Below are 14,320 nucleotides of genomic sequence, written 5' to 3'. Positions count from 1 at the left end.
AAAACCCTGTCTCTAGTAAAAATACAAAAAATTAGCCGGGCATGGTGGCACATGCCTGTAGTCCCAGCTACTTAGGAGGCTGAGGCAGGAGAATCGCTTGAACCCAGGAGGCAGAGGTTGTTGCAGTGAGCCAAGGTCGTGCCACTGTACTCCATCCTGGGTGACAGAGCGAGACTCTGTCTCAAAAAAAAAAAAAAAAATGGTGCTGGGACAACTGTATATCTACATGCAAAAGAATGATGTTGGAGCTGGGTGTTACGGTGCACACCTATAGTCCCAGCTACAGGGGAGGTTGAGGCAGGATTACTTGAGCCCAGGAGTTTGAAGCTGCAGTGAGCTACGAACACACCACTGCACTTCAGCCTGTGTGACAGAGCAAGACCCAACCCTGTCTCTGAAAAAAAAGAACGATGTTGGACCTCTACCTGAAATCACATACAAAATTAACTCAGAATGGATCAAACACCTAACTATAAGAGCTAAAACTATAAAACTATTAAAAGGGAACATGGGAAATCTTCATGACCTTAGATTTATTTAGCAATGAATTCTTAGATATGACACCAAAAGTATGAACAACCTAAGAAAAACTAAACTGTACTTCAACAAAATTAAAAATGTTTGTGCATCTAAGATATTACCAAGAAAGTAAAAAGACAACCAACAGAATAGGAGAAAATATTTGCCAATCATGTATCTGATAAGGGTCTAGTAGCCAGAATATACAAAGAATTCTCAAGATAAATGACACTATTAAAAAGTAGGCAAAGGGGGCTGGGCATGGTGGTTCACACCTGTAATCCCAGCATTTTGGGAGGCCGAGGTGGGTGGATCGCTTGAGCTCAGGAGTTCAAGACCAGCCTGGGCAACATGGTGAAACCTTGTCGCTAACAAAATACAAAAAATTAGCCAGGGATGGTGGTGTGCACTTATAGTTAGTCCCAGCTACTCAGGAGGCTGAGATTGCACTACTGCACTTCAGCCTGGGTGACAGAGAGAGATTCTATCTCAAAAAAAAAAAAAAAAGTGGGCAAAGGATCTGAATAGACATTTCTCTGAAAAAGATATATAAGTGGGCAACAAGCACATGAAAAGATGCTCTTAGTCTTCAGGGAAATACAAATCAAAACTACAAGATACCACTGCACACTCTCGACGACGGCTAAAATCAAAAGGACAAGTAATAACAAGTGTTGCTGAAGATGGGAAAAAAATAAAGACAACTTCATACACTGCTGGTGGGAAGATCGAACCGTACAGCAATTTTGGAAAAGTCTGCCCAGGTCCTCAAAAATTTAAACATAAAAGTGCCACTGGACCTAGCAATTCCACTCCTAGGCATATTACCCCAGAAAAGTGAAAACGCACATCCATGCAAAAAAACCCTGTACCCAAATATTGATAACAGTATTGAGCATAATAGCCAAAAAGAGGAAACAACCCAAATGTCCATCAATGGATGAATGGATATGTCCACCCCATGGACTATTACTGAGCCATGTAAAGGAATGAAGTACTGATGCATGCTACAGCATGGATGAACCTTGAAGACATCAGGCTAAGTGAAAGAAGCCAGCCACAAACGACCACACATTCAATGACTCTGTTTATATGCAATATTTGGAAGAGACAAGTCTACAGCAATAGAAAGTAGACAGGTAGTTGCCTAAGGCTGGGGGTCATGTGGAGACAATGGGACGATAGCTAAAGGGTACAGGGTTTTTACTGAAGTGATGAAAATCTAAAATCAACTGTGCTGATGATTGCATGTATCTTTCAATACAGTCAAAACCACTGCACTGAACACTTTCAGTGGGTAAACTGTATGGTATATAAATTACACCTCAATAAAGTTGTTACAGAAAAGAAGGAAAATGGAGAAATAGCTAAGCTACAAGAATGTTAGGCAGTGATATGGAAAAACACATGGATAAATCTAAACAAACATCTGTGTAAAATAATACTCTAAATTATGACTAAAAAAAAAAAATACCAAGACAAACAGAACAATACTGCACATAAGTTTGGAGAGACAACTGGAATTAAGTGTCCCAAGTCCTTATATTGTGTGTGGACTGGGAGTATGAAATAACTGATTAGACTTTAAATATGCAGGATCAAATTGGACAAGACACCACAAAAGGGAGAGAAACAGGAGTAACTTCCAAACACATAGAGCAAAAAATGACATAAAAAAAACTAATAAGTAAAAGTACACAGAGGTCAAAAAACTATGGGCTGGGGGCCAAATGCAGCCCACCACCTCCTGTTTTTGTTTTCCTGGAACTCAGCCCCACTCATGTTTTCTCCATGGCTCCTTTTGAGCTACAGTGGCCAGGCCGGGTACCTGCAACAGGGACCAGACATTACAAATGTCTGCTGACCCCCTGCTACCAGATACTACACAACAGACAAAAGCAAGAGTTATTGGGGGCTTCAGTCTCCTGAGCACTGAAATGAAGACAATATTCCCTCTTTTCTTCAGAGGTACACAGTTCAATTTTTTTTTTTTTTTTTTTGAGATGGACTCTCGCTCTGTCACCCAGGCTGGAGTGCAGTGGTGCAATCTTGGCTCACTGCAGCCTCCACCTCCCGGGTTCAAGCGATTCTCCTGCCTCAGCCTCCCAAGTAGCTGGAACTACAGGCAAGCACCACCATGCCTGGCTAATTTTTGTATTTTTAGTAGAGACAGAGTTTTGCCATGTTGGCCAGGCTGGTCTCAACTGATCCACCTGCCTCAGCCTCCCACAGTGTTGGGATTACAGGCGTAAGCTGCCGTACCCGGCCTACAGGGTTCAATTAGATAAACAATATGAGTGCAAGAACTTTTGTGTAGGAAGGAATGTCCTCAGCCTACTCCTCAGCTTCAGCTTCACAACTACCCTCTTCAGGTTCAATTACCAGAAGCTAACTTCCTACAAGAGAAAAAGGGCAGGCCCTTCTATGACAGCACGGAAAGACCTCAAGCCACATTTCTCCCACCAGTAACATCTTGCAAAGCTACAATATCACAGCAAGGTGAGTGATGCTGACACAATCCACAATCTTATTCAGATATCTCGGGTTTTACATATATGCGAGTGTGTATGAGAGTGTGTGTGATCACACGTAGGTTCATGCATCCACCACCACAGTCAAGATACAGAACAGTCTGATCACCACAGGGATCCCCTGGTTTGACCTTTTATAACCACATCTACCTCCCTTGTTCCTCCTTGCCAACCCCTGGCAACCACAAATCTTTGCCATTCAAGGATGTTATACACACAGAATCATTCAGTGTGACCTCTGGGGATTGGTTTTCGTCACCAACAAAGCCCCCTGGAGGTCCACCTGGGCTGTTTAGCAAGAGCCTGTTCCTTTTTGGTGCTGAGCAGAGTTCTGTGGTATGAATGCACAGTCTGTCTGACCCGCTGGAGGTCACCGTGGAAAAACATGTGGGTGGTTTCCAGTTTTTAGCTGTTACAAAAAGGGCTGCTGTGAACATTTCTGTACAGGTTTTTTGGTGAGTGTCAGTCTTCATTTCTCTGGGATAAATGCCCAGGAGCGCAAGTACAGGGTAATTCCGTGTTTAGTGTGTAGGAACCTTCCAAACTGTTTTCCAGAGTGACTGTGTCATTTTCCATCCCCATCAGCAACGGATGAGAGATCCAGTTTCTCTGCACCTCCATTTGGTGTTGTTTCAGTGTCTTTATTTTAGCCCTTCTGCTAGTTAAGTAATGTCTGCTTTAGCTGCTTACAACACTACATTTACATATAAGGTTAAAAGATTAAAGTAAAATTAAAAAGTAATCCATACTTATTTTGTGGAAAACTGAAAAATACAGAAATACATAAAAAGGAAATAAAGTCCTGTTTCTTCTCTTAGGAAAAAACCCGCCACACTGCTGTTTATACCTAAATCAACGTACCCAAGTGGCAGACAGCACGAGGCAGGTGCCACTGCTTTCTTCTCACCCCAGGGCTCCACTTGGAACTCTCCTCACCAGGATGACAACTCTGCCCTGGGCCTCTGCTAACATCCCTGTGGCCCTTTGCGTCAGAGGCTCACCTGAGGCTTTACCAGACATCCTCAGTTCTCCTCAAAACAGACAGCTGCAGCCCCGGTTAAAGAAAGCACTGAGGGCTCTTTCCCAAATGTGAGCCACAGACATGTCAACGGGACAGGGCAAGTGGGTCCCAGGGCTCCAGGCAGCGGTGCATGCACATGTGGGGAGGAGCGCCAGCTCGCTCCAGAACAGGTTTCCTCACTGCTTATTGTCCTGTAAAGGCTTTGGCAGCCTAGTAAAGCCTAAGGGCCTCTCTCAGAATAACTTTTTTTTTTATGAGATGGAGTCTCGCTCTGTCGCCCAGGCTAGAATGCAGTGGTGCAATCTTGGCTCACTGCAATCTCTGCCTCCCAGGTTCAAGTGATTCTCCTGCCTCAGCCTCCCAAGTAGTTGGGACTACAGACGCCTGCCACCACGCCTGCTTAATTTTTTTGTATTTTCAGTAGAGGCGGGGTTTGACCATGTTAGCCAGGATGGTCTCAATCTCCTGACCTCATAATCCACCCGCTTCGGCCTCCCAAAGTGCTGGGTTTACAGGCGTGAGCCACCACACCCGGCCCAGGATAACATTTTAAAATGTGTAATATAAAATACAGGTGGCAGAAATGTAAAATACAAAAAAAAAAAAAAATGTTTGAGACGGGGCTTGCTCTGTCACCCAGGCTGGAGCACAGCGGTATGATCACAGTTCCCCGCAGCCTTGACTGCATCCTCCTACCTCAGCTTCCCAAATGGCTGGGACTCTAGGCACACGCCACTACGTCCAGCTAATTTTTTTGTTTTTCTTTTGTAGAGATGGGCGTCTCGCTATGTTGACCAGGTTGGCTTCCAACTTTTGGTTTTAAGTAATTCTCCCACCTCAGCCTCCCAAAGTGCTGAGCCAAAATATTTTTAAAAACAAATGTATTCCGTAGTAATATGTAACATTTAATGCAGTGATGAATAAACCACATCTCAAAGTGTCTGCAGTTACAGTGTGAGACGGAAAGTCTGTTTTTTTATTCTCTTAGTGGCAAACTCCTGGGTCCTGATGAACCCACAGGCTCATTGCCACATTTGTAATGGAAAGAAATGCTAAATTCCAGGTACAGCTTAGTGAAAATGAAGATGCCATTTTTTTCCTATCCAAGCTCATGGAGCCCTGAATTTCACAGACCCAGGAAGTACAGGGCCAGTCCTCTTCCCTAAGAGACTCCTGCAGGCTGTCCCTTGGCCTCGGTTCTAAGGGAAGGAAGCCGCCCGCATACAGCCAGGGGCAGGGCAGAGGCACAGGTGGGGTCCCAGGACCCTGGCAAGGGCCTTGTAGCAAGGGACAGTTGGCAGAGAGCCTGTTGTGGGCTGCTGAGAAGGCATGCAGATGGGTTGCAGATCGGCCGCCCCTGGGGCCTGACCCCACCAGGAACGGGCCAGGGCAGAACTCAACCAAGGGAAATTCCCCTTAAAACCTCAATGCACCACCACCTGCCCCGGTTCATCTGGGAGAAACTTCAGCCACTTCTTTTTGATCCCAAGTTTTCTGCTTTAAACCTCAGGGGTAGGTAATGGAAAAAAAAAAAACAAAGAACAAAAAAACAGATTAGTGCTAAGAAGCTAAGGATCACACAGCAAGTTTTTGGATGGGTCTGCCCACCTTCGTTAGCGCGAAGGCCACTGTCCCGTCATCCTCAGTGGAAAGGTCAAGCAGCTTCTGGTAAAATGCTTCATCATAAGGCCCATCTATTTGTAAGGTTTTTCTGAAGAAGAAAGCACAATAAAAGCAGGATGACAAAGCCGCACAGAGGTTGTTTCTTAAACTGCTAACACAGTCTACAAAGCCCAGCACCACTAAACATCACACATTTTGTTTTGAAAAACACATAACAGATCTATCTCCCTCATGTTAAACATCAAGGTTTTTAACAGAACTTAGCAAGACCAGAACCAGCGAGCCTTGAAGCTGAGCCTTCTCCTGTTCATGACAAGTAGCAACCTGCGTCAGAGATGCAAGGAAGACCAGCGAGGAAGGAAGAGGATCCTGGCCCCGACTGGACACCGCGGGTGTGGACCCCAATGACCCGCAGTGAAAGCCCAGGACAGAGGCTGGGCTGACACAGAAGGACCTGCAGGAGCGCTGCTCAGCTGTGGAGCAACACTGCCCTCTGCAGGCTCGGCCCCAACTTGGGGTTTCGAATTAGCAAGGTCACAGACGTGCTTTCTTTTCTAGAAACAAGTGACCCTGTTCCTCCTTTACAAGGCACTACATTCCAGAGCAGGCCTGGGCACCTGGGAGCAGAGGACTGGGGTAGGAAGTGGCCGGCATGCTTCATCCTCCTGGGAAGCTGTGCCTTGGGAGGCGCATTCTTACCCTGCCCACCCCCACAGTCTCCTCTCAGGGCTGCCCAAGAGGGGGACCACCCGACCTCACCTCTCCTCGGGAAACTCTTCCAGGTATCGCTCAACCCGGTTGTACAGAGGGTAGAGGCCTTCGATGTCCAGCAGGTCCAACATCTGCACCTGGAGGGTTTTGTACAGAAGACAGCCCTTCGGTAACCCCGAGCGCTCTGGGGTGTTTTTTCCTACCGAGAACATCAGGGGAAAACGAGAGCATGTTGATTATCAAAGAACGTGGAGGGAGACACAGGCCGGCGCAGACCGCAGGGCTCATCCTGGGCTCCGCCATACGGGCATCGCCACAGGCAAGGACTGGACCCTGGACTGGCGCTAAGGACAGACGAGATGACGCTCCCGCCTCACAGAGCTGCTGGAGCTGCAGCGTGCCTGGACCACACTGGATGCACCAGGCCAAGCACAAAGGAGGGAGCAAGAAACGCACATGTCCTGCCTCGTGCCTCTCCTCTCCCAACACAACTCTCAGAATGTCCTTTAGATTCCACCACAACAGCCCTGGAAGTCACTTTATGATCTAAGTTTAGACATAATCCTCATTTTAAGTCAGGACACAAAATTTCTCTCTTTTTTTTTTTTTTTTTGAGACAGAGTCTTGCTCTCTGTGGCCCAGCCTGGAGTGCAGTGGCGTGATCTCGACTCATTGCAACTGCAAGGCAAGGAATTTCTAAGATCCTGCTGACATCCTAAATCTGCAAGACCACTAAAGGAGGAAAACCCTGGGACACTGTCTGCAGAGTCCAGAGCCATGAGCCCACACTGAGAGCCCACACTGAGAGGCAGGTAAGACCTGGGCTGGCGACAGGCACGAGCTCAGAACCAGCCACACAGAGCCACAGACAGGGGTCAAAGCCACTGACAAGGACCTGTTATATCATAGGGACAGAGGCAGAAACAAAACTCCACTTGCCACTCACAGTTGTTTGGCACCTGTGCTGTACAGGGTGCCAAGTGAGCTTGGGAGGAACCAAGTCCCAGATCATCTCCTGCCACTGAAGGGAGCAACCATCTCCCACAAAGAACCAAACTACAGGCAAAGACACAGTAAGAAAGGTGTCCATGCAGGGGGAAAACTGTAGTCAGCTGCAGATTTCACTAGGACCCGGCACGAAAATGCCAACGTGCAGGGAAACAGGAGTAAAAGTTCATATGCCCAACTAGAGGGGATTTGTTAAAATTACAGCAGATCCATGCATGGTCAATAAAGAACAAAATGCATGTGATCTCCAGGCGCCGTGGCTTACGCCTGCAATCCTAACTTTCTGGGAGGCCAATGCTGGCAGATTGCTTGAGCCCAGGAGTTCAAGACCAGCCCGGGCAACATGGAGAAACCCCATCTCTACAAAAAAAAAATACAAAAATTAACTAGGCGTGGTAGTGCGTGTCGGTAGTCCCAGCTACTCAGGAGGCTGAGGCAGGAAGATCACTTGAGCCCTGGAGGTGGAGGTTGCAGTGAGCCAAGTTCACACCACTGCACTCCAGCCTGGGCAACAGAAACAGACCTTGTCTTTAAAAATAATTAATTAAAAAAAAAACATATATGTGATGATATAGATACAGATTTATGCTAGTTAAGTAAAGAAAGTCAAGTTACAAAATGACATGTAGAGTATGATCTTATTGTTTTAAACTGCACATCCCAGCAGCCAGGGCCCAGCTCCACTCCCTCCTGTCTGTGTCCATGTCCAAAAAGGTCTGCAGGAGCCCCGGGGTGCTGTGGCGCCTCCTGTTGGTGCCCCCAGACCACCTCAGCAACTGGTGCCATCTGTCGTTGCAGACACAGTTGGCTTCCTTAAAAGCAATTATGTGCCCAGATTATAGGCATAATTTTAACAAAATTTTCTGAAATGATAAGGAATCACTTTCATAACAAGAAAAAAAAAACCCCACAAAGTTCATTTGTAGTAAGAAAACATGGTGGCTCATGCCTGTAATCCTAGCACTTTGAGAGTCCAAGGCAGGCGGATCACTTGAGGTCAGGAGTTTGAGACCAGCCTGGCCAATATGGCGAAACCCTGTCTTTACTAAAATACAAAAATTAGGTGTAACGGTGCGCACCTGTACTCAGGAGGCTGAGGCAGGAAAATCACCTGAACCTAGGAGGTGGAGGTTGCAGTGAGTCGAGATCACACAACTGCACTCTGGCCTGGGTAACAGAGTAAGATCCTGTCTTGAAAAAACAAAAGAAAAAATTGGCACAGATAATAAGGCAGGGCTTAGGGTATGGGTTGGTTTCTGGTTGCACACAAGCAGGACTGCTGTCTTCAAACCATCTCAGGCTCCCAGAGACCATGGGGTCTCTATGGGCTGCCAAGAATCACGGGCAGCGTCAGCTCATGAGATGTCAGGACACGTGGCAGCGGCCAGGCCCGGCTCCTGTCTGCAAGGAAGGCGTCCCGCAGTCCAAAGGCCCCATGGGTCTGTGTCTTCACCCCAGACTTGTGAAGACACCCCATTGTGGTAGGACCCAGCCCTGCAGGATTTCTGTGCCTCAATTCTCTCTGTCTAAGGAACAAGCCAAGGAAAACCTGTCCCCCGGGTTGCAATGAGGATCCAACAGGATACATAACACGGTTGAAAACATTCAACAAACCAGAGAGGACCACAACATATGGATGATATTCTGGGGGAAAATCCTACAGCCCAAATGTGTCCTGCAATTTACAGATGCAGATAAAAGGCAAGAAAGGGAGTCTGCATCTGGGGGTGAGAGGCAGCGAGGCCCCGTGCTGGGAGCCCTGGTGTAACCAGGTGGCATCCCCCAGAGCCCCCAGGAGGCTGTGCTGACCGCTTGGCCACCCATGGGGACTGCAGAGTCCCAAGGCCCCTGCGGCCCCCACCGCCTACCTGGGGAAGGCTGGGCCCTACCTTGGCAGCGAAGGCTCCTACTGAAAGGGCTGGCTTCGCAGACTCGCGGGCCCTGAGGCCCGAGCCCCGGACTCAGGGTGCCTGCCCGGCCCTTGTCCGAGCCACTCAGCAGCACCCGTGTGATCACGTGCACCAGCTCCCTGATCACAGCCCTTGTGCAGTGGGGCCCACTGGCCAGGCCATTGGAAGGGAAGAAGAACGGCTTCAGGTGGTGTGCAAGCTCGCTCCAGTCAGCCACGGGGCTCCGGGCATCTTTGCAGCCGTAAATCAGCTCACCATTCTTCAGGCAGGGAAAAGAAAGAGGGAAACATCAAACCACCAAGCTTGTAGGAAAAGAACTCAGTCCCCACCACCAGCATTCCAGGCAGCGGGTGAAAGCCAAGGGCCCTGATGCTGTCCACCCAATCTGGGGCCGCTGCATACTCTGGCTCCTCCAGGGAAATCCACCCTCACAAGCCGTGCTATCAACCAAGCACCAAACCTCAAGACATGAAAAGGAAGGAAAGTTTCAAAAACTAAAGAGCAGTGCCCTGGCCTGACCAACGCCCCCAGACAATGATCCACAGTATATTCAGAAGCCAAGAGCAAATGCTCACCACAAGTGACAAACTCCCAAAGCCACCAGCCCAGTTACTCAAGAACCTGAGGGCCTTGGCTCTGGCCCTGAGCAGACAAACGTGAGGATGGCAGTCAGCACCAGCACCATAAACGAGTGTGTCCTGGGGTTCAGGCCACGCCCAGGGTGACCCCAGTGCTGGGTGGTACAGCTGAGCCAGATGGTGGGAGAAGCTGCTGGCATCACCAGTATGGTCCATGCTCAAGACCGTTCTGCCTTCTTAAATCAAGCCCAGCAAAGAAACTCCTTACAACATCAACATTTAGATTCACACATTCCCAGGGCACAGGCAGGGACATCTGCTGCCATGCCCAGGGGGAGTCAACACCATGACTCATGGGGGTCTGGATGGTGCCCAGGGGAAAGGCCCCTGACAGCGGCCAACCCCAGGAGAGTAGCAACTCTTTAAACCTTATTTATTTCTTTTTTTAAAAAAATTTTAATGTTTTTGAGACAAGGTCTCACCCTGTTGCCCAGGCTAGAGTGCAGTGGAGCAATCAAAGCTCACTACAGCCTTCAACTCCCAGGCTCAAGCAATCCTTCCACCTCAGGCTCCCAAGTAGCTGAGAACACAGGTGCACACCACCACACCCAGCAAATTTTTTTATTTTTTGTAGAGACAGGGTTTTGCTACGTTGCCTGGGCTGGTCTTGAACTTCTGGCCTCAAGCAATCCATCTACCTCAGCCTCCCAAAGTGCTGGGGTTACAGGTGTGAGCCACTGCACCTGGCCCACACCTGGAACTTCAGAGCTTTCAGGGTTTTCTGCCTTGCTGGCTTTCAATACTGAACCGGACCAGATCGGCGGGAGAGCTGATGGAACGCACAGTAGGTAACATGCCTTGGCGGTGCCCTGTTATCTTAAAATCATTCTGCATCCCTTCTCTTAATCCATTCCCTTTTCAACTCTTTCGAAACAATCCTAATCCTCAGGACTTTTCCATGCTGATTTTGACAAAAGTAGCAGACAGCCAGAGTTCCAGAGACATTAGGTGCAGGCCAGATGGGGTCAGAAAAGGGTCCACATGGGATAACATGCCAGCCTTATGACAGGCTTCAAACAAATCCCTGATGAAACAGAATGTATCTTCAGGGCTTAAATATCGAGTTTATAAAAATAAATTATATAAATATGAAATAAAAACTGCCTGTGAAATATGTCTTCCTTTCCTGGATTTGGGAAGGTAGAGGCAGACAGGGAATGAAGCCAATTCACTGCCCAGCAGCCAGCGCCATGGGTTTCTAACCAAGACCTGGGGAGGCAGGTCAAGAGCAGGCCCCATCTGCCCACTGCTGAGAGGCAGCCAGCCAGGCAGCAGGACGCCAGCCATGTGCAGCAGCGAGGAGAGGGGCCAGGGCTTCCAGTTCACCAGTCACCTCGTCCAGACCACGGCACATAGGAAGCTGAGAGGCCCACACTCAACAGCCCTGCCTCCTCTGAAGGATCCACCTGCGATGGCTGTCAGCTCCTGCAGGGAGCCCAGGACTCTGTCCCCAGGTGTCACTTATGTGTGATCATGAGGCTACAACTGGGACTGAGGTAATGACAAGGGGGACCCCAGAGGATACATGTCTAACAGGGACCCGGCACCCTGACTGCCACCCAGGCCTGCCCTGCCCTACATCTCATCCCCTCTCTCCCCAGCAGCCTCTCCTCCGCAGATGCCCCAACCCTGCCCGGCCCCACCCCCACCTCCTCTCCCTTGGACACCACTGCCAGCAGCAGGCCAGGTCACACCAGCCCAGATAGTGCCAGAGCCATCCTCACCCACAGTTCACCCATCTGCTTATAAGGGGAGACCAAGGCCCACCCAGCAACTGGTGGGGCTTTGGTCGAGCACCCCAGGGTCATGGACAACCCAGGGTCACTCAGATGCTATGCTTGTGGAATCGTGCTCAGAAAAAGGTCAGGGAAAGACAGGTCTGGAACTGGAAGGTCCAAGGTGATGACTGAACCAGTCAGGGCATGAGGACCCCAAAGGGGATGTCAGACACACATGACGTGCAGCCCAGCCCAACACCCTCATCTGTGAGGTCACTTGAACCTTTGCCAGCCCCACCCTGAAACCACTGTAGAATCAAAGCAGCTCTTACCTTAAATATCTTCAAGTTGTTCTGTGCCTCCTGCAGCAAACTCTTCAAGGCAAAGTGCATTCTCTGTTTGTTTCTAAAAGGGAAAAGCATTAACATGCTTTAAATGCAGCTGGAACTGACCTGTCCCTGCACACACACCTGCTCGTGGCTCAGAGGACATGCTGGCTACTCCCAGGGGCCGCTGGGAAACCCAGAGTCCAACTAGGTCCAAACAGTGACATTCTCCCCTCACTACAGCCCCACCATGGGGTCCCTCCCCGGAGGGTCACAGACGCAGCTCCACAGCCTGACACGCACTCACCAGAGATGTGGGGGTTGGCCCTGACCCCGGACTTTTGGGAGATGTGAGGGACCCAACTGAGGCACGGGAGTGGGAACCCCACCAGCTGCATCACAGCCCAACCCGAGACGGGTTAAGGGCTGCTATGCCTCCCTTGTTCCTCCTGCCGCAACTTCCAAAGGCTCAGGGGCAGCAGGAGACCTCTGATGGGCCATGAAGGGAGTGCCGGGAGCCAAGGAGAGGCTAGAGCCCCAGGGAGCCCTCGTCCTCCAAGCGAGGAGCTGCAAGGATGGCCTCCTCCCCTACCCCCGACGGAGGAACCTCTGGAGGCCAAGCTGCCCGTGCAAGCACACGAGCCTGACCCTGCCAGTAGGGACAGCCCACAAGCACACATTCAGAAAGGCGTCCAGTATCCATGCACTCTAGCTGACTCCCAAAAGCCTGCATTCTACAACATTCCAGGGAGGTTTCCCTACTTATGTTCTGACACGTTAATAAATTCTCAACAATGAATCTTTATTACTGAATGCTTCACAATTCACAGCCTTTAGGTGCACAGGGAAATCCACATGGGACCCACAGGTGAGGGCACCGCCAGACTCGCTGAAGCCATGGAGTGAGCGGTGTTGGTGCCACCTTCTGAACGAGCATTCCCAATGTTTGTGAACTTTTTAACTTCCAAAGACAACTCTGCATTCGATCTTTGTTCCCGGAAGTTTAAAAGAGCATCTAACCAAAAGCACTGACATGATGACCAGGCACGCACTCAGAGGCAGTGCTGAGCACTGACAAAGGCAGGGGCACGAAATGAATGGCTGGAGGACAGCAGGGGAAGAAAGAGGAAAGAAACTCACGCAGTGGAGCGAGAAAAACCGGACTCACCAGAACAGCTCTGCAGTAACAGGGGTCCCAGGGAGGGAAAGGAGATTGGAAAGAGGAGCTGTGCTGATCAAAAAGGACAGCAAAGGCTCACAAATCTACATCCCTCTGTGGCCAAGGACTCTCTCCTGGGGGTGTGAGGGGGGGGGTGCCTGAGTTGGGGCAGGGCACTGCCATGAGTCCCAGGTCCCGCCTCTTTCCACCTGCTCCCACCCTCAGCCCTGCCAGCATCCTCTGCTGCCCCTTCAGCCCCAGGGCCTGCTCGCTGGGCCCCCAGGCCCCACTGCGGACTGACCCTCCCCAGCTCCCAGCCACTACCGCCTTCCTGACCACAAAGGCTCTGGCCAGGACCGGACTCTGGGCTGCCCCAGGAGAGTAGTGTGCAGGATGCACAGCAAAGCTCTGAAGGCCGGGGAGCGTGGAGGCAGGCCAAGGTGGGGAGCAGAGCCCAGGCACCTGATCAGAGGCTGCAAGCAGACCTTGCCGGAGCAGAAATAGCCACTGCAGCAGCAGACTTTTTAATATCCACAGAGGAGGGAGAGATCAAAGGCACAAACAACCAAACTATGAGGGCCCAGACAGATGGAGGTCAAGGCTGAGCACCAGTTGATTTCTGACATAAGTAGAAAACAAATCTGGTCACAATTCGGATGAGGAAACAACCAAAAGTGAGCAAGCACGTCCAACTGTGAGCACAGAGACAAGGCACGGGGCACAAAGCCCCAGGTGTCTACAGCGCTGATGGCAAAAGAGAGCCCTGAAGACAGAACAGGGCCTTCCCTGCCTTCCTACCTCACGAAATACCCCCCACCAGGCACTGGCCCCCACCCCACCCATCTCCAGGGAACCTGACACAAGGGGGCAAAGGAGAAGTGTTCTCTTACCCTGAGTAGAGATCAAGGGGACAGTATTTGCTGATCTGCTTCCACTTCCCAGTTGCTACCTGTGAAAACACCAACAGGAGGGCATGAGGTGACTGGTGCTGGTGACTGCACTGTGCCAACTGAACACACAGAACAGCATCAGTGATGAAGACAATGAAGACGAGCTGCAGCCTTGCCCCGGAAAAGGTGCCGCCACCTTTGCAGGTGCACATCACTAAGTGGCGGAGGGAGCCACTTGACTTCCATTCAAGGAAACCTTGGCCCCA

The 14,320-nt window shown here is 50.0% G+C and overlaps 1 protein-coding gene across 2 annotated transcripts in view; it reads right to left on the bottom strand.

Moving 5' to 3' along the window:
- The window catches only part of IPPK (inositol-pentakisphosphate 2-kinase), a 56,044-nt gene that overhangs the window by 14,144 nt on the left and 27,580 nt on the right, over positions 1 to 14,320 (bottom strand). For both annotated transcript variants that reach the window (XM_003807836.6, XM_055091779.2), the window contains exons 7-11: positions 14,055 to 14,113; positions 12,012 to 12,084; positions 9,303 to 9,582; positions 6,454 to 6,604; positions 5,680 to 5,782 (exon numbers count right to left, since the gene is read on the bottom strand). In XM_003807836.6, coding sequence (XP_003807884.3) covers positions 5,680 to 5,782; positions 6,454 to 6,604; positions 9,303 to 9,582; positions 12,012 to 12,084; positions 14,055 to 14,113 — 666 coding nt within the window. The remainder of the gene's footprint in view (positions 1 to 5,679; positions 5,783 to 6,453; positions 6,605 to 9,302; positions 9,583 to 12,011; positions 12,085 to 14,054; positions 14,114 to 14,320) is intronic.

The sequence above is a fragment of the Pan paniscus genome, chromosome 11 (assembly GCF_029289425.2).
Source record: "Pan paniscus chromosome 11, NHGRI_mPanPan1-v2.0_pri, whole genome shotgun sequence".
NCBI lineage: Eukaryota > Metazoa > Chordata > Mammalia > Primates > Hominidae > Pan > Pan paniscus.
The sequence above is the reverse complement of the archived record's forward strand: the minus strand, read 5'-3'. Positions and strand labels throughout refer to the sequence as shown.